At 47.9% G+C, this 24,210-nt stretch overlaps 1 protein-coding gene across 1 annotated transcript in view; it reads right to left on the bottom strand.

The window, feature by feature from the left end:
• MID2 (midline 2) overlaps positions 1-24,210 on the bottom strand; it is a 174,989-nt gene that overhangs the window by 17,185 nt on the left and 133,594 nt on the right. Inside the window, exons 5-8 of the mRNA XM_026072177.1 lie at positions 18,505-18,653; positions 17,202-17,329; positions 15,816-15,959; positions 7,398-7,559 (exon numbers count right to left, since the gene is read on the bottom strand). Coding sequence (XP_025927962.1) covers positions 7,398-7,559; positions 15,816-15,959; positions 17,202-17,329; positions 18,505-18,653 — 583 coding nt within the window. The remainder of the gene's footprint in view (positions 1-7,397; positions 7,560-15,815; positions 15,960-17,201; positions 17,330-18,504; positions 18,654-24,210) is intronic.

Genomic DNA, 24,210 nt, shown 5'->3' with positions numbered 1-24,210 from the left:
GACTATGCAGGGAGAGCAGCATGCACTTTCCTGCCCCCTGCTCAAAACCTCCATCATTTTCCCCTTTGCTCCCAAGTTAATGCACCTCTTCAGCCTCAGTGGCACATTTTCAGTACAGCCCTGCCTGTCAGAGAGCTGGGAGATACAATGGTTCCTCCTGTCAGTTTTGATTACCATATATCCCAGTCCTGTCATTCAGGTAACTTTTATCTTGCCAGTTCGGCTTGCTGGAATATTCCCTATAGCCTTTCACCGATTTATCCATCCAATGTACCTGCATGGGGTTTTAGGGCTCTGTGGCAAACCGGCCAACTCTAGGGCTGGACACAAGAAGTGTGTACCCTCTGGGATAGTTATCAGCTTAATTTTATTTTCCTTTCCTGGTAAGTCTCAAATGTTGCAGCAAACTCATCTGAGTAAAGAGGAGGAAATCCTGGCTGATTTTGGGTGTGTGGGATCAAAGGAAGGAGAGGGCGGCAGACATTGCTGCTGCTGATAGGAAAATGTTAAAGGTTAATTAGGAAGGTCACTGACGTGCCGGGAATACAGAAGGGCAGAGGGGAAGTTGGACCATGCCAGCAAAGACCCAGGGCTTCAGCACATGCCCAGTGCAGAAATTCCTTGTGCAACAGTTAGCATTCGACAGCTGAGGACATAGTATATTGGAAAGACTTTCTTTTCTTTGGAAATGGGAGGTATTAGATGGTGAGAGCCTGCACACACTTTTCTACAGCAGACCTGAGGATTCCTGAAAACAGAAAGTTTTACAAGCCAAAAAGTTGTTTCATAAGGGCTTCAGCACATGACTGGAAGCTGGCAGGTCATTTTCTGGACTCAGACAGAAAAGTTTGGGCTCTATCCAGCTTCTGGGAAGCAGCAGGAGCACTCATCCTTGGACCTGGCAATCAGAGCCTCCTGTGCTCGTCTACTTGACTCCTGGCTTCTGCCCCATTCCCATGGTCCTCAGAAGGCACCTGCAGCCCATTGAGATAAGCAGATGCAGGGGTTCTGGACAGCTCAGTGCACTCACCCTTTGCTTCCTCGAAGAGATGCACAGAGGCTGGAGCTTGTGAAGCTCACACTAACTCTGTGCAGGAGTGGTATGGACTGGCAAAGTGAGAGGCAGTGCTGTGCTGCCAGATCTCAGTTAGATCTTGCATGGGGGGCAGCCCCGCACTGCAGGGATGCATATGGGAGCCCTCAGCCAGCACAGACATTTCCCCACCCTTCCCAGGTGCAAAGATGATATAAATAAAACTCCCTTCAAAACCATTCTAGCTCCTCTTGGGACTATGTGTTAAAACCAGAGCCATATTCTTCTTTTCTTTTATTTATTCCCTCAGCCATGACTGCAAGTACTTCCTTGCTCAGGCTGCCTTGCTCTTTTATTTCATTTAGGCCCAGCCCTTGTTTATCTGGGTTGGTGTGCATGGGGCAAATGGGGGCAAATGCAAAGCTGGGGCTTTGTTGCTAATAATTTCTGAAGCCACTGCTCTGAAAAGTCCCCATGCTTTTTCAGCCAAGGCAAGCCAGCTCGTCACCACTGCCACTCACACCCCCCAAAGTTCTGTGTCTCCATGAACTCCCAAGTGACTTTAGGGCCTGACACTTTGAGGCTACTGTGGCCTGTCAAAGAAATAATTCTCTACAAAGTTCCCCAGAAATAATTTCTTACTCCACTTCACCTCCCCACAGTTTAACTGAACGTGTATGTTTCATTTGGGCTGGCTATTAATATTTAGTTTGCTGTTTACCTAAGCAGTACTTTGTCTGTAAGACAAAGATGGTCTGTCCAACCTGGTGACTGGGTCAGTGCAGAGGTACTGCCAGGGCTCTGCGCAAGGCAGGGTCCGTTACAAAGCACCTTATTAGGCAAACATCCCAAGGCACTAAGTTTCAGAGGCCTCTCCAGCTATATTTTCATTTGGCTCCTTCCCTTCCACTTGAACGGCTGGGACCAAAAGTGTGCTTACTGACTTGTTGTCCTCGCCCAACTGATTCCTATGGAGAATGGGTGAACAGTGGACTCTCTTTATTAAACCTCTACCATTCAGATGGGAAGAAGCACTGTGTAAAGTTTTACAGGAGCCTTGCTTCTCTCCTTAGGGATCATCATGGAAATGAAGCCTGGCGGTCTCTGATGAGACAGAGAAGCAGACTGGGCAGAGAGCAGCACAGGCCTGGTGTGCGTACCACATTACAGAAGCTTCCTGTGCACCCTGCTCTCTTATGCTGCGAGGGCAAGGGGTGCGGGTGCAAAGGGGATGGGACAACATCCTCTGCCTGCAACACCCGGAGCAGAGCAGAGAGGGAAGGAGAGACTGCAGATAACTTCCTTGTTGTGAGCCTTTGAGAGGCGATTGTAGTCTTTGGCTGACAGTTTTCAGCTGAAACTGTGTTGAAGAGAGAAAGGAAGGGACAGAAGATGGAAGTCCAGCTCCAGGCTTGGCTTTCAGACAACATCTGGGGGAGAATACACATTCCCACTCTCAAGAAATGATCTCTCCACTCTCTGCAGAGGTCCACCATGATCTGCCCGGTGGAAGAGCAAACCAAGCCAGAGTAACATCCTGCCAGCCCTTCTTTGCTTCATTCTTCTTCTGTGCCTGCTGGGGAGTGGAGCCAGCAATGTCCCTGCTCTGGCCAACCATCTGAGATGCCACCAGGTCCCGATATTCAGAAGAATCCAGGTACAAAACCCATCTGATGAAGCCTGTGACCCTCCAGATGGACTATCAACCTGGTCTGTGAGCCCTCAGCCAACTGCTCTACAGTCAGAAGCAAACTAGTTAAAGGCAGTGGTGTACAGGATGCTTTGCAATGTGGGCTTGAAAACAGTTATTAGTGTCCTCCTATCTGACATCACCTTGAGGAAGCAAAGCTGCAAGACTGTAATGGAGTTGCCAAGTTGCAGAAAAAACAATAAATCCATCTGAACCTATGAATCCTCAAATAGACTCTCTGCTGAACAGCTTGTTTAGGGATCATGTGCATTTCATCCCCTTAGAAAGCATCTGTATTAACATGCTAACCGGGATCTCAGAGAATGTGACTCACCCAGAAGAGCTGCTGTTGCTGCAGCAAACATACCCCTCCAGATGAGAGCAAACTATCATTTCAGATGGGATGTGGATATGGCCAGCCACTGTATAATCCAGGAAGCCCTGATATGGGCTACGGACCACGCATGGTTCACAAAGCCTTTGCGTATGCACCACAGAGACATATTTGCGGTTCTGCCAGTATGACTGTAGAGGGATACGTATGTGGCAGAGGAAATCTGTTCTCTGTCCTCACCCACCTTGAGCAGCCCTCCAAGAGTTGTGAAGCTGTGTGTGACCTGCAGGGCAAACGTGTACAATGTGGTACAAGCATGCCTCAAGTTACCCAGTCCATTTTATTACATACAGCTGCAGCCTAGCAACACACTGCCAGGCACAAGCAGTAGAAAGAAGTTTCCTCCACCTACTAACCATGTGTCAGGTCCTAAGTTACCTTACAGCAAATCCAGAAGAGTAGTGTAAAGGGAGTTAGGACTTGCCTGCACAGAGATATGATCTGGAATAGCTACAACCTTTGTGGGAGTTCTTATTCCAGAAAAGGATCTATTCTGGAGTAGCTCCTGCACTTTGAGTTCACACTACCATATGTCAGAGAAAGTTTTCCCTGTAGACATACCTTGACACTGATTTAGATAAGGTAGAGACTGCAGGCTCTTCTCACCTGATCATTCGTTGTCGATTTTACAGTTTAGCAGTACTTCCAACACCAACTGCCACCAAATCCCAAAACACAAAACCCAACCCTGAGACAGATATTCACAAACTCTGGGAATTATCAGACACATTGAGAGCTATGTAAATCACTAAGAGACAGAAATGTGAGTGAGAGTAAGTTAGACCAGTCTGCAATGGTCAAGGCAAGGACTGTGAAAATCACCTTCCCTGCACTTTATTTACCACCAGAACTGGAACCGTCTCTGTATTCTGGTAGTTTCATCCACTTTTTGGACACTTGCTAATACATAAGAACTACAGAGGCTCAGGCTAGGCACTTACTAAGCAAAGGAAGGTTTCTCTGTGTCACTACAGTAAAGCTTTTTTCCCAAGCTCATCTATTTAAGCAGTTTGGGAACGTAGATTTAGTGCCAGCACTGACAACATTGATGCTGCGGAAATCAATATCTGTCCTGACACTGACCTTACGGCTATGAAGGAATCTCTCCAAACACCACTTGAGGAGAAAAAGGAGGAACGTGAAATATGCTAATTGGCCCTTCTCCTCGTCGAGCTGCTGACATTTCTGTGAAGGTTACAGCAGTTGAAAAGTATGCACTCTCTTCTAATTGGCAGCTTGAAAAGGAGGAAAACATTTTGCCACATAACGACAAATATAGGCAGGAAAAACGGCAAACAAGGATATGCTGTGAACTCAGCACAAAGTGGCAGGATGTTCCAGCCAGCACCATGCATGAGTCCGTGATGAGCAGCAAAACCCCCTAGGGAGTCCTTGTACACAGGACTGCCGTGAAAAGAAGATTATAAAGGTTGCTAAATCAAACACTCAGAAATTTGGAAGTTTCCCAAAATACCCTTTCCTGGGCAACCCTCATATGCCCCCTTCACTCTATGCCTCATACGCCTCACTACATTATGACAGTCATTAATTATGTGATGACACACTATTTTTCCACGAGAAGCTCGTTTCATTCACTACACAGCCTGGATGCTGCTCAAGCGGTGAGCTGTTAGGCAGAATTTCATTTTACCCATGTATCTTATTCATTGCTGCCTGCTGAAACCCTGGTCAGGGTACCACTGTTCACCTAATGGATGAACACCCCATGGAAATCATTATTGAAGTAACTTCCGTGGGCCACAGAGAGACCCCATGGCAGAGGCCATGAGAGGAGCCCCCAGGCCAGCAATCCAGTTGGCCAGCTCTCCCCATCTCACAGCTCCCTGCCTTGCCTCTGCAATGCTCAAAGCAAGACCCTATGGGCATGAGCCCTCACTGCTCCTGGGCCTGGCACAGCTGCACCCACACCTGGCCAGGGCCAGCCAAAGGACTGGGAGCAATAAGAGCTGTGGAGGCAGCTACAAACTCTGGGCCACTCCAGCCTGCAGGTTCATTAGTTTCCTCCCCTCTGTTCCTGTTGAGTCCAGCTTCCTTTATGCCTGGTCTGGTGGGAACACCTCACAAGGTTCATGGGGCTGGTGAGGACAGGATCAGTGCTAAAGACTGTGAAGGCATCAAGCATGTTCAGTTATAGCCAGGATTTTGCATGACACCGGAGAAGCTCCCACTGAGCACAAGTGACTTGTGATCATTCAAAGGCCCATAAACTTGGCCAAATTTGGACAACTATTCACAGCAATGACAACGAGCACTTTTCTCAGACTGAGTCCATCTTTACTGCCAAAATTGCAAGTCACTGCTCCAAAAAAAGTTCAAGCTTTGAGCACATGAAAACAGATGGTGACACAGGAAGTCTAAAGACAAGATGAATGATGAGGTTGGCTGCAGATAAACACTGTAACATCAACAGAGAGGAATGCATGTACAATAATGCTTGTGTTCCTTTCTCTCCCATCTACTGAGCTGGAGACACAAAGGTTGTTTCAGTGGTCATTCAAACCTGTGAAAGAAGTTCCTTTTAGCACATGCAAAACTGTGGTAGTGCATAACATTTTCTGTAGTGCTCCAGGCGATTCTTGCTCTTTATCTTTAAAAATGCAGCAAGCTGCTGCAGACACCTCCATGGAACAAGGGGAATTCAAAATCTGATCGAGCACTTATTTAATCTACTAAATCAAGTTCATCTCTGAAGCAGAGCACTTAGCATTGTGCTAGTATCTCTGATGACTGACACTGAATAATAAAAAAAAAAGCACGCCCTATCTCAAGGGAGCTACTGAAACAAACCTCTTTTACTTCTTTCTGTACTGGTTTGTCATATCATCGCTCTTGGCTTGTCAAGTCACCAATTTCTTACTTCCAGAATGAGTGCATTTCAAAGCTTGAGAAAGTGCTTAAAACAGCAGCTGAAGGAGGGATACATTTTTAATAAACAAGGAAGAATTCGACTGGAGTTTGCTTTTCATCAGCTTCCCTCCATCCCCACAAATACACTGACTTTATTTAATTTCATTTCATAAATGAAAGCAGGTTGCGCAGGTTCTGTGAAGAAAATGAGGAGGGAGAGGCAATAAATCATTTCAAAAGCCTAAAGTGCGGAACGCAGACGCGATTGAAACATCAAGAAAGGAAACACAAAAGAACACTGTGCTCATCAGGACCAGACAGAGACATTTTATAATCATCATCAGCAAGATGCGGCCATGGAGCCGGCAGCTTTGGACAAAAGCCAGAAGAGCCACTCTCAACTTATCTGCTCCCTCTGCTATTTCACACTGACTCTTCTATTATGTCCCACCAAGTAAAAGGCAATAACTGGCCCCAGAGGGCTTCAGTTCTCGCTGCTGCAAACCCAGAAACCCAGCCCTTGCCATTTTCCCCTTGTCAGGATGGATCAAGTTCTGCTGCCCTTTGAAGCCAATCAATTTTCGACTGAATCTTGCTCTGATTTTCCTAAATGTCTTTAACCCTTTTTTGTCTTCCCTGGGGGCAAACTGAAGTGTGAACCACTTTCTGCTTTGTGTGCAACTGCAAAGCCCCATCCATTACCACACAGATACCTTCCAAACTCTTTTTGGCCCCCCAAACTGTAGCCAGTTGGGAGAGAAGCCACAGGCAAGCACACAGCTGCCCCAGGACTATACCATGGCAGTCTGTACATTGGACCAGCAGACATAGAGCCCAATGATCTGAAGTGAGCAGAAAGCTGGACTTCAGTGGTCCCTTAAAATCCCGGATGCCCAAGGGACTCTGTGAGGACAGGCTCTGTGCCTCAATGCTTGTTGTTGCCAGGACCAGAGAACTTAGAGCCATCCGAAGAGGAGCCCCGGGCACTGTGTCCCTGCCCTTGAGGCCAGGGCTGAGGACACCTACAGTGGGTAAGCTGGGGAAGCAGTTGAGACAGGAATCAGGAGATAGGCATGTTTAAATAAAGCAGCACTAAAATAACTCTACAACAAACCAGCATGCAGGGCCCAAGGAACCATATGAAAAGCACCTGGAAGTAGGTTAGCATTTGGAAGCAATGCTACAGAGATAAGGTGGCACACAGAGCTGATCACCAGGCCTGACATTACACACAGGATGGAAGAAAAAGTCAAAGCAGGGAAGAGAGAGGACTTTGGAGTCTCCATCGTGCAGCCAGTGACTACGGACTTGCAGGGAATGGCTCAGCCATACTCTTTAGGACTCAAGCATTGATGAAGCTGCTCTTCCACATCCCACCCAACGCAGCGCAACAGAAACACCTGGGCACATACTGTTTGTCTTGAGCCTGGCAGGTTCGCTGTTCCGGCTGCCAGCTTGGTTTATGGCCTTGACAAGGAAGATATAGCGGGTGCCACTCTGGAGCCCGTGGACTGTGTAGTGGTTCTGTTTGATGTTGGGAACGATCATCCAGCTATCCATGGAGTTGTAGAGACCTGTGGTACAGGAAAGGGGGGAAAAGATTTATTAACAGATAACACTTGGAGGAAAGGACAGAATACAAACAACACACAGCTGCTAATGCAGAGATCATGGATCATGCATCCTTCAGGCTGATTTATCGCCTGCCTGAGAGTTAAGAGAACCTGCAGGAAAATTTACATAAATGATAAAACCCAGCAGCTCAGAGATGCTTTTTTATTATCACATGAAAGCAATGCTTGATAAGGCAAAGTCAGGGGTGGGGTGCTGGCATCTCAAGATGCTGCTGCAGGAAGTGATGGGGAAAGGGTGCAGAGAAACAGGAATTCAAATCGAGACCTTCTGGCCAGGGCTGGGAAGGAGACGGCATAGGGAGCAGACAGCACCCAGGAGAAGGTGAGAGAAGCTGAGCCCAGTGAAGCACTGATGAAGCCTCACTGAGCAGGCAAATGTGTCCCCAGCTGGCAGCCCTCATTCTTTACTGCTGCTTTAAAGTGCTGCTAATGAGAGACTGGGCAAGTTTCCCCATTAATCTCGGGAGAAAAGCACTGTAGGACCTGCCAGACGCCAGGGGAGAGCCATCGTAATGCTGTACAGAGAGATCTGTATCAGACGAAAGGTCTCTGCCTCAACTGGCATCTGTAAACATCTCAAACTGGCTTTCCCCTGCCTATAGCAAGTCTTTCTGCCTGGGGGAGCAATGTTGTTGTGGGAAGCTGCCCTTCACATGCTGCGTTTTCTCCAGCCACAGGTAAGCTGTTGAAAGAGCAGGAAAGTCTTCTCAGCTCCATGGTGCTGGGAGCGTTCACCTGCTGACTTTCTGCCTGGAGCAGTGCAGGTGCAGTGGTGGGACAGCCTGCCAGGGGTGTTCCCCTCCAGCCCGCTCTCGTCCACCTCTCTTGGTGCTTCCCTCTTGCAGGACAACCTCCCTGATGCTCTGTGGGCTGCAATATGCAATGCCAGCAGCAGGAGAGGTACACATTTGCGCCCTAATCCTGCTTTGGTTAGCATCTTACCACATCCTGCATGGCTCCCAGTGCTCCTGGGTCGGAAGCAATAATGAATGTCCATGGGACATTCACACTTTGTGTCCCTTAGCAGCCTGGTCTGCAAAGTGGCTCAAAGAGAATTACAGCTCCCAGCCAAGGCAGCTGGAACCCATGCTCAGAAAACTTCAGGAGCCTAAACTATTTTTGGAAATGGAAAGGAACTAAGAGTCCAAAGACCTTCAACACTCTAGGTCCTAATGCAGCAGAGGTTTGTACTGCTAGAGCTGCAGGATTCTGCACATTTTGCAAACAGTATTGTCTCGTGTGCTAAGGTGGGATCACACAGAGCTACAGGAAAAGAGAACAGCAATACACAGTGTCACAGATGGTGTTACTGACACCAGCATGGCTGGGGTAAGAGCAAACTGCATAACTGCCTCAAGCAGCCCACACTGGAGGACAAAGATGCCAGAAGGTTTCTGGAGCAACCTCTAGCACTGAGACCAACAGACCTAGGGGCAGCAGCTACCAACTACCATCTTCTGCGGCACACAAGAAGCTCTGGGTATCAGAGGTGCCCTAGGTTATTAGAAAACAGCTTGTGGGCAGAAATTACAACATGGATCTGCTACTTTCAGCAAAAAGGAACCAAGTAGGAATGCAAGAATAATATGGAAGCTCAGACCTAGCAGAGGGAAGCTTCTTGGATCTAGCAGGATAAGGTCTGCAAGCAAAGAATGAAACAATACATGGGGAATGGGTTGTGAGGAAAGGGCTTCTGGAAGACGCGCTTTTTAGCCCAGCATATGTGTGTACAGATGCATGTCAGAAGTCTAGAAAACACCTCCTGTTTTAAGGCTTGCACTGAGGATAGCCCTCTGAGACATGAAGTCTCTCCAATGAAAACTGTGGAGTTTACTTGGAGTTATATCAGAGACCTGGAGGCAGGTGACTTGCTCAGGCAATGGCAGGAAGCTATTCATATGTGCTCAAGCACCACAGTGATTTTTAGCCCCAAAATGAGTGTAGTCCCTGCTGCTGGTGGTGGAAGGTGGGATGTATGCAGAGGTGGGGGTAGGGCTGGAAACCTGCAGCATCTCCAGCAGCTTTTTTGAGGATGCAGGAAGAAGGCTGGAGCAGGTTGCTGCAAGGCAGGGGCTGGGGGGACCCTTGCGGGGGCTGATAGCTGCCAACTTTTTGGTGCCCTTTGGCAGCTGCATGCCACTTTGCAAGGGGCAGCTTGCAAGCATGGGGCTGAAATTCATTCCTGGTGACCTAACTGCCCAGCTGAGTGTGCTCTGTCGTCACGTCAGAAGTGGGAAAGGAGCAGGAGGTCTGGCCAGCTCCTCCTGGGGTCTTGCTGTCAGAAAGAGTTTCCTGAGATCCACCGTGCCACTCCTCTGCTCTGTCAGAGCAGTGGGACCTCATACCCACGAGGGGACTCTGGCTGGGTGTTTATTTATCCCCGGTGACTCACTCAGTCGTAGGACAAGGGTTCGTTGCAGTCACTGCTTGCATAAATTTGGTTTGAAATATAGGTTGAATTTGCCCAGGGGACCAGGGCAATGTTATTTTAAGTACAAAATAAAGCAGATATGATACCAATTGCATTCTACACACACAGCTACTTTCCTTGGAGCATACGCCCTTCAAACAAGCACTGGTAGATGTTATCTCATTGCAGACAATGGTCAGCTTTGGCTCCTTCATAGGAAAGGACAAAGTGGCTGGGCAACAATAGCCTCAGAGTGATTTAGCCTCCAGGACAAGTTTCTTTCTAAAAACAATCAGTAAGGGGTTGGCCTTGAAGACCGAGAACTTCTGTTCTTGCCAAAGCTTAAAAAAAATCTTTTTTATTGTAGCTTTCGTCATCCATAAAAATGTCTGACTCTTGCCGTGCTCTTGGCTTTAAAGACAGTGTAAGGGGATGGTTTCGACAGGCCAACTCTGTGCTCTTTGGAAAGGTATTTCCTTTAATGGGAAGCCTCCTCGTTGTGTTCTTGCTAGGTGAGCCCTAGCACATAGCCCATTTTCCCTGGAGCAGACCCGTTTTAATAGCTCTAATGTAAACCATTCCACTATTTTCAGTGTCTCTTCACGCATGAGTTCAGCCAGGACTCAAATGTTCTCATCACCTAGTTCTGAATGTGTTATTCCAAGTGACAATATATTATTCATTCTTTCCTCTGAGATGTTAACTGCTGTTTTCTTTATTCCTTCTATGAAGAGCTAACAAAGACGGTCAAAGAAAACACTCCTGATGTTTGTCTCTTTTGGTTTTCTTTCAGAGCTGGCTCTCCACTCGCTGCTGTTTCTATTCATCATCAGTATCTGCACATATCTCACCTTATTAATGCTTGTGCCAAAGTCCACACAGACCCAAAAGGTGTGTAGGGGACTAATTCCCAACACCTTCAATGCATTAGAGTACAAACCACACACCTAAATCCCTCCAGAAATCTGATCTCTTGGGTTGTGTGAATGCTAGCAGCACCACAGGTTGTGTTAGCAAGAGTGCAGCCAGCAGGGTGAGGGAAGGGATTCCTCCCTTCGTCTCAGCATGGGAGACACCACGTCTGGGCACTGGATCCAGCTGGGGGCTCCCCAGCCCCAGACAGACATGGACACTCTGGAGCAAGCCCAGTGGAGGCCTCCGAGCTGGTTGGGGGCTGAAGCACAGGAGGTATGAGGCGAGGCCAAGGGCGCTGGGTCTGTTCAGTCCGGAGAAGAGAAGGTGCAGGGTGATGTTACTGCTGCCTGCAACTGCCTAATGAGTGGGTGGAGAGAGGCTGGAGCCAGAACCTTCCCAGAGGTGCCCAAGGATAGGATGAGGGGCAATGGCACAAGTTGCAATGAGGGAAATTCTGACTTGGTAAGGAAAACATTCTTCTAGATGAGGGTGGCGAAACACTGGAACAGGGCCCAGGTAGGCGGGAGAATCTCCATCCTTGCAGACAGTCAATGTTCAACCAAACAAAAACCTGAGCAACCTGATCTAACTCTGAATTCAGCCCTGCTCTGAGCAGGGCTTGGTCTAGATACCTTCAGATATCCCTTCCCACCTAAATAACTCAGTGATACCAGCATAGCCCACATTTCTTTCTTAACTACCAGATCCAGAGATGAAGGCTGATGACCATTTAAGAACATAGCCAAAACAGTAGCTGAGCTCTCTCGTGCTCCAAGGGATGAAGGCAATGCTGAAGGCAACATTTTGTGGCTGGGAAAGCACAGAAGAGCTGAGTATGGGAAATCCTAGATGTGGGAGGACTGTGTAACCATAACGAACCTCTGACCAAAAGGAAATAAATCATCTTGTTTTTTTAAAACAAGAGCAAAGGCTCCTAGAGAAGGTTGGGGGATGCAACTTATATCAACTTTGAAAGTCTCAAGCAGAAGCTTTTTCTGGCAGCTTCCTGCATATTTTAAGGTGCACTTAACAATTTCCCTGTTCTGTGACACTGCATTTCCAGCAGTGATGTTTTATTGATAATTAAGATAAACTAACAGAGACCCCAAAAGCCTATTCTGAAGCATTTTTTTTGGCATTTCCTACAACAGTAGGTGTTCTTAAATAAAATCAGGACTAAAACTTTATTCCAAGAGCCATACTGTCAGGATGTTGTGCTTTTTTGAAGCATAACTTCAGAACAGACAAGCTGGAAGATACATTTTAGTTTTCCTGTTAAAATTTTCATGTTTTTTCTCATACTGAAACATGCAGTTTCACTGGAGTCTCTTCTATAACCAAGCCAATGAACTAACTTTCCTTCAGTATGCAAAAACCCTCAAATTTGGGGGAAAAGGCAGTGTTACAAAAACTGATAAAATGTAGGTATTTCTGACACCTGGAGGATTCACTGGGAACCCAAAGAAATAAATCACTGCTTCTGAGACTGATAAATAGCCCTTAGTATTATGACTGAAATGCTCTTCCCATATTAACTGCACCTCTGTGGAAATCTAAAGAACTCTTTTCCGTGATTACAATCAGGTCAGCTTTTTCTTTTTGAAATAAACTCTCATGACAGCGAAGAACAATAAAAAGTAAATAGATACTGCAGATGTGACACCTCTGTCCTTGGGGGAAGTCACAGTTTTGAGCCTTGGCTTTTTCAACCTGCAGTTTACCAGCTCTTCCTAATGATAATCAATGGTGTTTAAAAGGATCAGAGCCTCAGTCTGTTTGATCATTTTCAGTGTGGGGGGGAGGAAATTAAATAGACATTTGGCGTATTTGTCAAGTTTGAATCCCCAGGCAATTTATGGCTTGTTTTATCTTCAAGCCTTCAGCTGATTCAGGATGTCTGCTGAATTCTGCCTAGCTAATATTAGAACAAAACTCCAGCCCTAATGTCAGATGCATAACTTTGAAATGGTAGATACAATTACTTTAAACATCAGAGTGGCTACATGCAGAGCCTGATCAGAACAGCAGACAGCTCAGATTTGCCTTGCCTGATGCTGTTTTGTACTGTCTGATAGTGTTTGGCCCAGCATGGCACAGTGCTGAGAGCAGCTGCCAGAAATATTCCTGGTTCCTCTTTGCTATGGGGCACAGACTCTTCTACTAAAGACCAAGGTGAGGCTGATGAGCAGTGGTAAAGTGAGGCCCCCCCCACAGCCTGTGATGTCTTTGGAGGAGGGCATCCATTTTGCATGGCTTGTCTGGACTTTAGCCTTCACAGAGGTCCCCAAAGGGCAGGGTTGGTGTCCTCTGCCAGCTGTGCCCATGAGGGGCATGTGGCCTGGCAGCTCCACTCTGCCCGCCAGCATGGTTGGGCTCAAGGATGTGAGGCTGAGACTCCCCAGGTTGTTTCTGAGTACTTCACGGCCTCTGGATCTGGACCAGGTTTGTGCCAGTAGCCACATGCTTCCCAGCAACAGCCTCTGCCCTGTGCTAAGGGCTAAGGCCAACTCTTGCTGTTAAGCTCCTGATCCTTAGAACAGTGTTCCCAAGACAAAATGACACTGTCCCAGAGCAGTTCTACCTTCTTCTAATTTGCAATAAACCACTCCCTGCACCTCCTTTTTTTCTTTTCTGTCTGGCCTTTATTCTTTCTATTATCCATCCTACTCAGACATCAGGATTAGGGAAGAGTGTGTCTCTCTAAAGTCATTATAATCACAAGCTTTCTTTCTCCTGCATGCTGTTTGAACACACATCACGCCTCCGGAGGGTGCCTTGCAAATAACCAACCATAAATTGTGGGAAAGTCTCTGGATACAAATACCTCCCTCCCAAGACAGTGGAGCCAGCTGTTAAATGTACTGTTAAAATATTTCTCATACTAAAAAGCCCAACTCTTGCTCCAGTAACTAGTATCTGTGACAACATGTGTCCAGGTCCTGCAAATGGCATCTCTGCTCAGTGTCAAAACCACAAAAGCACATCAGATGTGTTCAGGAGGAAATGTTTTGGGTGGGACAGACCCACTGAGGCTGAAAATGTCCTGCCTGGATAGATGGTGATGCCAACTACTATATTTTCATCACATAACAAATATCCAGGATGGACTTTGCATCTGAGAGGTTGCTGTCTTGATTTCATGGCAGGCCTGGGGGCTGGTTCAGCCTTACAAAGCTTTTTTAAAGCTGTCCTGTTACATAACATGGTATCACAGCACAGAGTGAACTCAGAGAGAAAGTATGCTGACCAAGACAAGTCCCATAAAGCCCAGACCCTCCCAGAGAAGCTGGATGCTGCAACCTCAGCAAGTAATTCCTTGCTATTTGACCACAGCACTTCCTAAATGTTTAGGTATTAACACATACAAATCAGTGAGAGCCCTCGTCGTTCCTCTAATCCCGTTTCTGGCAAGCAAATTTGCACTGGTGTGGAAGAATAATTAGGCAAGATAGATACTTTCAGGAAGAATTACCTGGAGACTTTTCTTGATACTGTTATGGAGGGTAAATAAATCACGCTTCATTTTTAGTCTGCAGCCTGCAGAGCAGCCAGTTCTGTTCTATTTGTATGACCCCAGGGAGCAACGTGAATGGGTTACAAGTCACACATATTTGGGTAGTTTCCTGAATGATCAACTACAAGACAGATGAGATTCTCTAATGTGCCAAGTGCTCCACCGAGATGATGATACCCAGACACTGAATGCAGTGTAAAACAATTCAGTTATGGATCTCCAGCAGAGGGTTAACAAACTGCGCTTCAGAGAACCTCTCGCCTCCTCCATCATTTAGATTACAGCCTTGAGAGGTGTCTTCAGAGGACCTTTCTCATGGTTTCCTCCCCTAAGTCCTGGCCAGGCTGGGCAATTGTGCAAGGAACTGCAATGCCCTGTCTGTCCACGAGGGAGGTGTGCATGGGCAGATGTGTTTCCCCGATGCTGGGGGAGACATCTGGGCCATCTAGTGCCTCATTCTGGCCCACAAGGCACCCAACCACTTGTCCCAAAGCAAAGAATACCAGCCCAGATGAATGGCCTTGAAGGAAGGAGGTGACCTCTGTAGAGACCTTGCTTTAAAGACCTGTTCTTCACTATACTGAGAAGCCCAGAGGAGGCGTGTGTGTGCAGCTGGATGGCAAGAACATGCTGCAGAGACCTCAGCAGGGTAAATTCCCCAAAGTGAGCAGTGTGCCTGGGCAACAAGACCAGCCCCATACACTGGGCTGCATTAGCAAGAGTGCAGCCAGCAGGGTGAGGGAAGGGATTCCTCCCTTCATTTCAGCATGGGAGACACCACGTCTGGGCACTGGATCCAGCTGGGGGCTCCCCAGCCCCAGACAGACATGGACACTCTGGAGCAAGCCCAGTGGAGGCCTCTGAGCTGGTTGGGGGCTGAAGCACAGGAGGTATGAAGCGAGGCCAAGGGCGCTGGGTCTGTTCAGTCCGGAGAAGAGAAGGTGCAGGGTGATGTTACTGCTGCCTGCAACTGCTTAATGGGTGGGTGGAGAGAGGCTGGAGCCAGAACCTTCCCAGAGGTGCCTGGGGACAGGGCACAAGGCAATGGCACAAGTTGCGGCAGAGAAAAATCCCATCAGATATATGAAAAGTTTTTCTTCCTTGAGAGTGATGAAACACTGGAACCAGGGACCACAGCAGGGCAGGGGGAGTAAGACCATGGGGGCCAATGCATCTCCCTGTCTGGCACCCCCCATCCTCTTGCCAGTGGGCCACTGCTGCTGCAGGATGCAGCAATGAGAGCAGCCCTCAGCCACTGGAATTGAAATGCTTTCACTTCTTCATGTCTGGTCAAAGACCTCTTTCCTCCCAAACTGGACTGTGGTTCCCCAAATAGAGCTGGTGTGCAACGACTTACTGATGAAGTTGGCTTGGCCAGTGAAGATGGTGTACTGGAGCTCATAGGAGCTGACACTGAACTCATCCTCTGAGATCCAGTGAACTGTAATCGTGTCATGGGAGGCGGTGCAAAGTTCCTCTCGAACAGACGGAGGGTTAGGTGCTGCAGGAGATCACAGGTAACACAGTTTAGTAAGGTTTTTTCATATATGATTTTTTTTGATTTTTTTTTTTTTTTTTGCTCCCATAATAATAGAGATGGGCTCAGTTTGCTGGGAGCAGGACTCCTATGACACAAACAGCTGTCTCATTTTATATGACGTTGAGTTTCCCACTTAACTAAACTTTTTAGTTGGGCTAAGCGGCAAATGTCGAGAGCCAGTGTGTTTTCAAGAGTGCCAGAACAGGGGAGTTTGTTATTGCTGTTGTCACTGTGAGGCCTGACACCTCAAACCCAAAACAAATTGAGCAATCTCTTAAAATCAAGCTACTTCCTGGCACTAATTTTGGAATAAATATTTTGTCCAATAAATGTTCTGGACAGAGCTGACATTTTTTCATTTATCATTCATTCTAAGCTTACCTGCGTAACCATGAAGAAAATCAGATTTATGTAAGTAATGATGCCCTAGTTTCCTTGGAGCTTTTGTTCCTTCCTTTGATTTTACAGAGGACAGCATCATAAACAAGCAGGCTCCTATTCCTGAGCTGGGCGGCAGTGCTGCTCCTATCGACACATCGCCTCACTCTGGCTGGGTACACGAGCGCAAGAACAGCCCTTCTTAGTCCTTACTGGTGTTTAGTCTATAACTATTATTCCTCGCTATGGATATTATGGCAGCACCAAGAGACCCAACTGCAATCTGTATGTCTATTTTGTCCCAGCAAGGTCTCTGCCCATAGGAGTTTGTAAATCAACATAAAGAACCACATAAAAAGGTGCAGTTAAGGAGAAACAGTAAAGGATGCAATGCATTAAAAGTAAAATAATTGGTTAATTCACCTTTCCCTTCCTAGATCTCCCCACGCTATTTCTTTATGGGCATCAGCCTCCTCTGTGAGTCGCAGAGCCCATAATTTTTGACCTGCTTCCTGAACTTTTCCATCCTACTTCTGGAAAAGCCACGGTGCCCCATGACACACAGAGGGGAGTAGAGATGCTGTGCACCCCAAGGAGGGGAAGGTGTTTCTGCTCTGGAAAGACTGCCCTGCTGATGGCACGGCAGCCTCTGCTCTGACTGAGACCAGCTACGGCACCATGCTGGGCAGAAGTTTAGCAGGGGAGAATGACTGGCAATCTAGTTTGCTTTAAAATACCCTTTCCAGCCCTCAGCAATGTGCAGGAAAGGAAGGCTGTGGGAAAGAAGYGTGGTGCGTGCAGTAGGGAGCCAGCCTGTGCACACACCTGTTAGATAATCCAGCCCCTCCAGCAGCTTCTTCTCTCTGGAAAAATCTAAAGCAAAGTTTTCAAAGGCATCATTAAAATTGATATCGGGTATCAGAACTTGAGAGGATGCAGTTGCCATGGCGACCCTGAAAGAAAAGAAGAGACCATCAATATACATCAGTGTGCACATCGCTCGTGACTCCCAGCAGCAGCGAGATGAGTGATTAAAAGGGTGCAAACTGCCTTGCAGTGACATAATACACCACAAGCAATCCACGTTGCATCAACTAGTAGGGAGAGCTTCATGGGAGAACTGGAGTGACAACTGCCCAGAAACAGGGCTACAGGGCCAGTTTGTCTTGTTTCAGTAGCGACAGAAGCATTCTCCTCTGTTCACTGAAATAATCATAGGGATCACTCTTCAGGTTTATAAAAAAACATAGGTTTATCAGAGGCTGCCAAAATCAGTAGGAGCTGGGAGCACAGATCCGTGAGGAGCAGTGGGGTAGATGGGTATCTCCTATTCCAGGCTATGGCATGAGGAGGTTCAGGCTGGATCTGTGACACACACATCTTTGCTAACCTTTCTTACTGCTGTAACATCAACACAACGATGGTGTGACCCCAACAGCCCCCACCTGCCTACATGCATTTTAAGTGTACCAAGTGTGCTCTGACCAGCTCTAGTTTGGATGGCACAGAAACTTCTTAAGCCTTGTCTAGGGTCAGCTCCCCACTGGGGACACTGCTGCAGACCTGAATCACTAAGTGCCTCAGGTGCAAGACCTCCCTTCACCCTTGCTCCTTGACTCACCCTACAGCAATTCATGGTTCTAAGTCAGGAGTTCTGAGAGATCATCTGAGATGTTATTATTTAGATGGTGAATCCTACCTAGATCATTGAACGTTTCACTCGGCCCTGTATTCTGGCTGTTTTCAGCCAGCTCATTCTCACAGATGTTTCTTAAATTCTTGTTGTCCTAGTCTTGTTTGCTGACCGTGCCACATCACATAGTAGGCTATTCTGCTCTGCAGAACTTGGGGAAAGTGTGCTGTATATCACGAGTGACATGGAAAGGCAACAAGCCCACCTGTTGCCCAGCAATGGCTGGGTGCAGCATGCAGGAAAGCTGTAACCATTTAGACTTTTGGAAAATAGGTGGGGATGATGGAGTACTCCCTGGGCAGACCAGTCTCTGAGGGAGCAGGGTGCTGTATTCACAGGACAACTCCTTAAGGCTGGTCCAAGAAATGCTGTCACCAATTTCCCAGACAACAACCAGAACCAAACTTGTTAACTAGTGCTACATTGTGAGCCTACCTCTCTGCCACATTCCTGGCTGTCTGCAGGAATCGCGCATGGTCATTCTCCTTCAGGATATGTTCTGCCTGATTTATGAGGACCGTTGAGCGCTCAAGACACTGCCGGCAGTTAGCGACCTGCTGGGCCAACTTCCTCAGCTTCATCACCTGAGAGAGGAGCAGAAGGAAATGAAAATACTCAGAAAATAGCACTCGGAGAAGATTTGCAAGGAGTCCTGGAAGTTGGGCCAACCTATCAGCTGGCTCAAGATGTCTTGTTTGGGGCTGGGGCAGACAGTGAGGCTGGCCTGCCTGCTAAGCCAGCCTCAGGGCACATAACAGGCACAGCTTGAAAAGCAAAGGAGAAACCTTCATCCTAGCTCAGGAGCTGCTCAGTGGAAGCGGGAAGCAGAGAAACTGTATGGAAATGTCTCCAAAGGCTCTGGAGAGGAAGGGAGAGCACCAACACACTTTCCATGTTAATTTTTGCTTACAGATAGCAAAGCCCCAGGGAAAAGTCTTTGTGCTGCTCTAAAGGTCCCACATGTGATCAAAACAGGAGAACAATGCATCTTCTCTTTACTCCTTCCACACAAATGCTCACAGTCTTATTTGCACTGTGCCCTCCCTTCCTTCAGCACATCTGGGCTGGCTCCTTGCAAATGTGGCCAGGAGAAAAGCACTCTTGCAAAGCAATTCAGCACAGTGCAAAGAAACCTCACACTTGTTTGGCATTGCTCAGCAACAGCAGAGCTCAGACTTGTTGCTGGAAAATGTCACCTTTCCCACCGCAAATCATTTTACAGTTACAAGCTGCAGTAAGGTGGGACAGGTGAGTTATCCACAACACAAGGAAGTAAGAGAGAGCTTCACTGCCACTGAGCTGAAAAACCAGTCCAGGCACCAGCTTGCATCTAAAAATAGGGCATGTGGCGTTAATGGGCTCTGCTCCGTTCCACACAAGTTTCATGCGAGTCCTGCACAGTCTGGTGTTCAGGGCAGGGATACAGGGCCTCCCCTGCCATTGGCAGCGCCACTATTCTTGCTGTGTCTAGTGGACACTCAGCCAGCACAGAAAATGGGGGATGAAGTGATGCCAGGGAAAGCATGTCTGAACCTTCAGTTCTCTCACCACGAGACTCCTTGAAAGATGTTTATTGATGGCTTAAGACAGCGCTGAACAAGCCATAAAGGAATAAACACAGATGACACATTTGATGGCATATCTCTCTCTTCTGTAAAATAATGGGACTCAGCAGCAGTGAGGCGAGCAAAGAAACCAGAACAAATGTTATTTCTTAGGCTAAATTTCCATGCCCATACTCAGGGGAGCACTATGCTGAACAACTAGGGAACAAATTCAGAAGGGTGCTTAGGTGAAAGTCCTCTTAGAACATGACTCAGCTAGCTGCTACTCCCCCAAAACTCCTAAATCCTCCAGGCAGCTAGGACAAAGATGAATGAAAGTCAGCTTTCTAGGTAAGTTTAAAGAGAAACTCATATCCTTGCACTACACACAAGCACCCCCCCCCACCTCCCCTACTGAAAACAGAATCGAGCAATCAAGCTACTCCTGTTGTTATGTAAGAAAGAGAAATGCACAGCTTTAGAGATGCTTTTTCCTTAGTGTAGCTCCTTTCCAGCAGTCAACACAAGTCCCAGATTATCCCTGGTGTTGCTCACCAATTGCAATGATTCCACAACACAGAGAGCTGTCATGCTTTGTAGGGTCTACTGAATTAAGGTCTATGGCTCCACCGACAAAATAATGACTAGATTTAACCCCTTTCTTTCCCTCCCTTCTCTATGTGAATGTATACACATACGTGCAGCCAGCCTGGCACTGATTTCACATCAGACTGCATCAATTTAAATTCGATCACAATGTAGCTCTCAAACCCTGCCAGAATCCCTTCTTTTCCTTTTCAATAGCTAGGAAGCAGAAGATACCAAGTAGTGGGTAAAAGGATGGCAAAAGAATCAAATGAAATTCAGAAGCAACAGGGAGTTGTCAGAAACTAGACAACTTCACACTGGAAATGGAAAAACTCGAACATGAGCCAGGAGCGGACAAGGTCACTGGGAAAAAGGGGAGTTACAGAGGAGCCTGGAGCTGACACACGTTTCCCGGTTAGGAGCACAGGGGAATTCAGGAAAGCCTGAACTGAAGGTGCTGAGATCAATACCATGTGTGTAAAACACACTATACCATTGCTCTTGCTGTCTGATGCTTGGCTGGTGCCAGAGAAAACATTTTGATTCAATGGGGCACTCCTGGGTCCTACATCGGCACCAGCAAAGACACAGAAGAAAGGAAGTGCATGAGCACAATGGGAATTGCATGAATGACCAAACTGGAAGCAATTCTATACCTGGAAAACCATCTTGAAAGAGGGCAACTTGGCAATTGCTAACGAAATATAAACTCCCACTGCCCTGTTCCTTGATCTACCACTGTGTGTGTGTATGCAGTGAAAGACTCCGCAGATTCCTAGAGGAGGGGAAAGCACCTTTCAGAAGATGGAACTGGGAATATTTGGAACAGCAGGCTCAGAAATAATAAATCCTACTTCAGACATCTGCCCTGTATTCTTCAGCTGTACCACACATTAGACTCTCCTGAAAGGCACTGCATAAATGTATTTTAAAATTAAACAGATCATTCTCCAGGAGTGTGCGTGAGGGATCAGCCGGAGAGACAGCATGCCTATTTGCTTATTTAGAAGACACTTGCAACCAAGCATCGTGATGGACTCATCCTGCAAGAATGAAATGACAGAGACTTATACTTGTCCTCTCTGGCCAACACTACCACATGCACATGCAAATCTCCCAGCCCACTTCTGATGGGAGCAACTGGTACCTCACAGTCCTCACCCGTACGCCCATGTACACCAGCCTTCCCCTGCTCTCTCCTCAGCGCAAGGGCTGCCCACCAGCCACACAGCCTCCGCATTACAACCCTCCCGCCAGCCTGCCTCTCACTGCCCCAGTGCATTCAGAGCTGCTTGGAGATGTCTGTGCACAGACACACGCCGCCTGCCTTGCTCCCATCTGCTCCTGCCCAGCGGCTCTCCCCTCCCAGCTGAATTTTCACACTCTGAGATTATTTCCTTGTTTCCTTTTTTAACTAGAGAGCAGGGCATTTTGTGAGCCTTGCAAAGCCCCCATGACAGCGGCTCCCAAAGCTTCTCACTTGGCAGCTCCTCGCTCACCACCACTGCCCTGGAGCACACTGTCAATCTGAAACCCCTGTCCACAGTTTGAAAATCTGACAAGAAACAAGAGCAAGAGCTTTCAGAGCTGACAGGGAGAATACTTCAGCTGCTCTTTCAAGGTGTCAGCACTGTCAGTGCTTTTACAATTAAATATCATGCTAATCCCCTTCCTGACACCACAACCCTGCTCTCCCTTGCACCAGTCTAGGAAACCAGGCTTCTTTTCATCAACTCCCAGCCTGAGCAGCTCCCTTAGCACTTTTGTGGGAGCTCAAAATAGATTGAACCAAGGGAGAAAAGCCAACAAATGAACTCCAAGCAACTCAAGCCAAGAAAAATCCACAACTGTGCACCCGTCTGCACACCCAAGGGTTTGTGTGCATCCTGTGACAGACCTGGGTGCCAACTGATGGTATCCTACAGGATCACAGAGGGATATTCAGGTGCCAGCCCTCACCATTTCAACACTGGGCAGCCCTTGAAGCAGCCTGCCAGGCTGCAGAAGAAGGTGAGCTTGCAATAAATTATGGGATAGGTTAAGACACCTGGGCAATCCCCCAACCAGTGCCTCGAGTCAAGCGGAACTGAAACATGTTCCTCAATAAACTGATGTAGAGCGAGACTCGGGCTGGCAAATGACAATCACAGCAAGGGTCAAGGTATGAAGTTCTCTGCATCCTAAGGGAAAGGGATACACTTTGACCCAGTATCAGGGCTCAGACACCAGTAGAAGGGCTCAGGCACCATGCAGAAACTGAGGGACCATTGTGAGCCCATCTGGCAAGTGGCAGGTCCAGATATTGTCCGCCACCTCTTCTGGTTGCTCTTCTGAGACTCCTGGCATCTCAGCCTAAAGTTGGTTGAGTCTCAGCCACCCACACTCATTCGATTTCCAAGGTCAATGGACTGCACAGATGGGAACTCACAGTTAAGTGCATCCTCAATCTATCCCCTCACCTGTCCCTCTGGATCCCGAAAAGCAGTAAGGGATGGTGGAGAGAAGATGTCACTGGTGAGAATGGGTGAAACCCAGCTGACAAGATGTGCATTCTTCCTGCTGTGATCTCCTGCTCAGGGGCTGGTAGGCCAGTCCAGAGCTGAGTAATGGCACCCATGATTACATGCCCCCAGGAATTGCCCACTGTGTTGCCAGCATCAGAGAAGAGATCATTAGGGGCTCATCAGTGAGATGAGGAGGGGAGCCATTTCCTGCAAAGCCCCTGGTACCCTGCTGGCTCCATCCACCTGCCAGACACATCTGCTGGACCCTGGCACCTGTGCCACATGAGATTTACTGCCCACAGCCAGTGTTCTTTCTCCTAGTCCTCTGGAGGTCTGCATTTCCATACTTGGCTCCCTGTCTGATGCCCCTTGGTGTGACTCTGGGCTGCTGTCTCTCTCCTGCTCCTGCTCTGTCACCTCTGGCACCAGGTGTAGCTGCCCAGAAGATCACGGATCAGGATGACCATGTCATGTCAGGTGTGACCACATCATGTGGCTCCCGGCAGATGGGAGAGGCAGCAGCAGAGTACAGCAAACACAGAAGAGGCTGGACAGCTGCAGGGGAATACGAGGAGGGGAGCAGGGAGAGGGAAGGAGACAGGAGAGCAAGTCTCTGCGGTTTAATAGCTTTGCTCCCCCCACAGCATTGTGACAACTCCCAGATGCTCAGACACATGCACACACAGAGTTCACGTGCTGGTGGCAGGGGTGAACGGGAGCAGGACCAGATGAAACAGGTAGCGCTTGTAATGCCATATGACACTTTGATTTATGACAGATTTGTTACTATTACTGAGGGCTGAAGTAACCGCGTTATCAATAACAGACTTGCGGCAGCCAGCCTGCTTCCATTACAGCAAAAAGTCATGGGCTGTGACTCACTGTTGACTTATTCTCACATGTAGTTTGAATTACAGCAGTAGAAAATGCACTATGAATTCATAAACACTCCTTTCAGGGCCCCACAAGCTGCCACATACCCAGTACACTCCTGTGGCCTTCCTCCGACTAAACCTTATTTTCCTCCACCACCGCCATGCACACCCCTCTGTGGTGCTCCCGGGCAGGTAAAGGTGTGCCTGCATGTACCTAAGCTAGCTTGACACAGGTGCTTGACCCATGTCTGTGCGCATGGATAAACGCTCAGCAGCTCGTCAGAGCTGAGATGCGGGCTGCTGCAGTCAGTTTGCCTAAAGCCAGTTCTGGTTGGCTTGTGGGACACACGCGGCACATGTCTTTCAAGCCAAGAGGCTCCAAATCCCACTGCAGACCGGCAAAGACCCTGAGGCTTTGTGCTCAGCCTCAGGAGCCCTTCTGCCTTACCAACTACCTCTGCGCAGAGGACATTTCAGCAACCAGAACCTCTCTACCATCAAAACTTTGTTCTTCCAGGCACATGGGCATGCACAAACTCAGTGATACAATCCCAAACCTGACCATTTCAGGAAATGTGGAGGTGAGGGGGTCACAGTTCAGATGCACTGATAGAACATAGAGGGAATGGT

Source organism: Apteryx rowi, unplaced genomic scaffold (assembly GCF_003343035.1).
Source record: "Apteryx rowi isolate R43461 unplaced genomic scaffold, aptRow1 scaffold_338, whole genome shotgun sequence".
In the NCBI taxonomy this organism is placed as follows: domain Eukaryota; kingdom Metazoa; phylum Chordata; class Aves; order Apterygiformes; family Apterygidae; genus Apteryx; species Apteryx rowi.
This window is presented reverse-complemented; position numbering and strand designations above follow the sequence as displayed.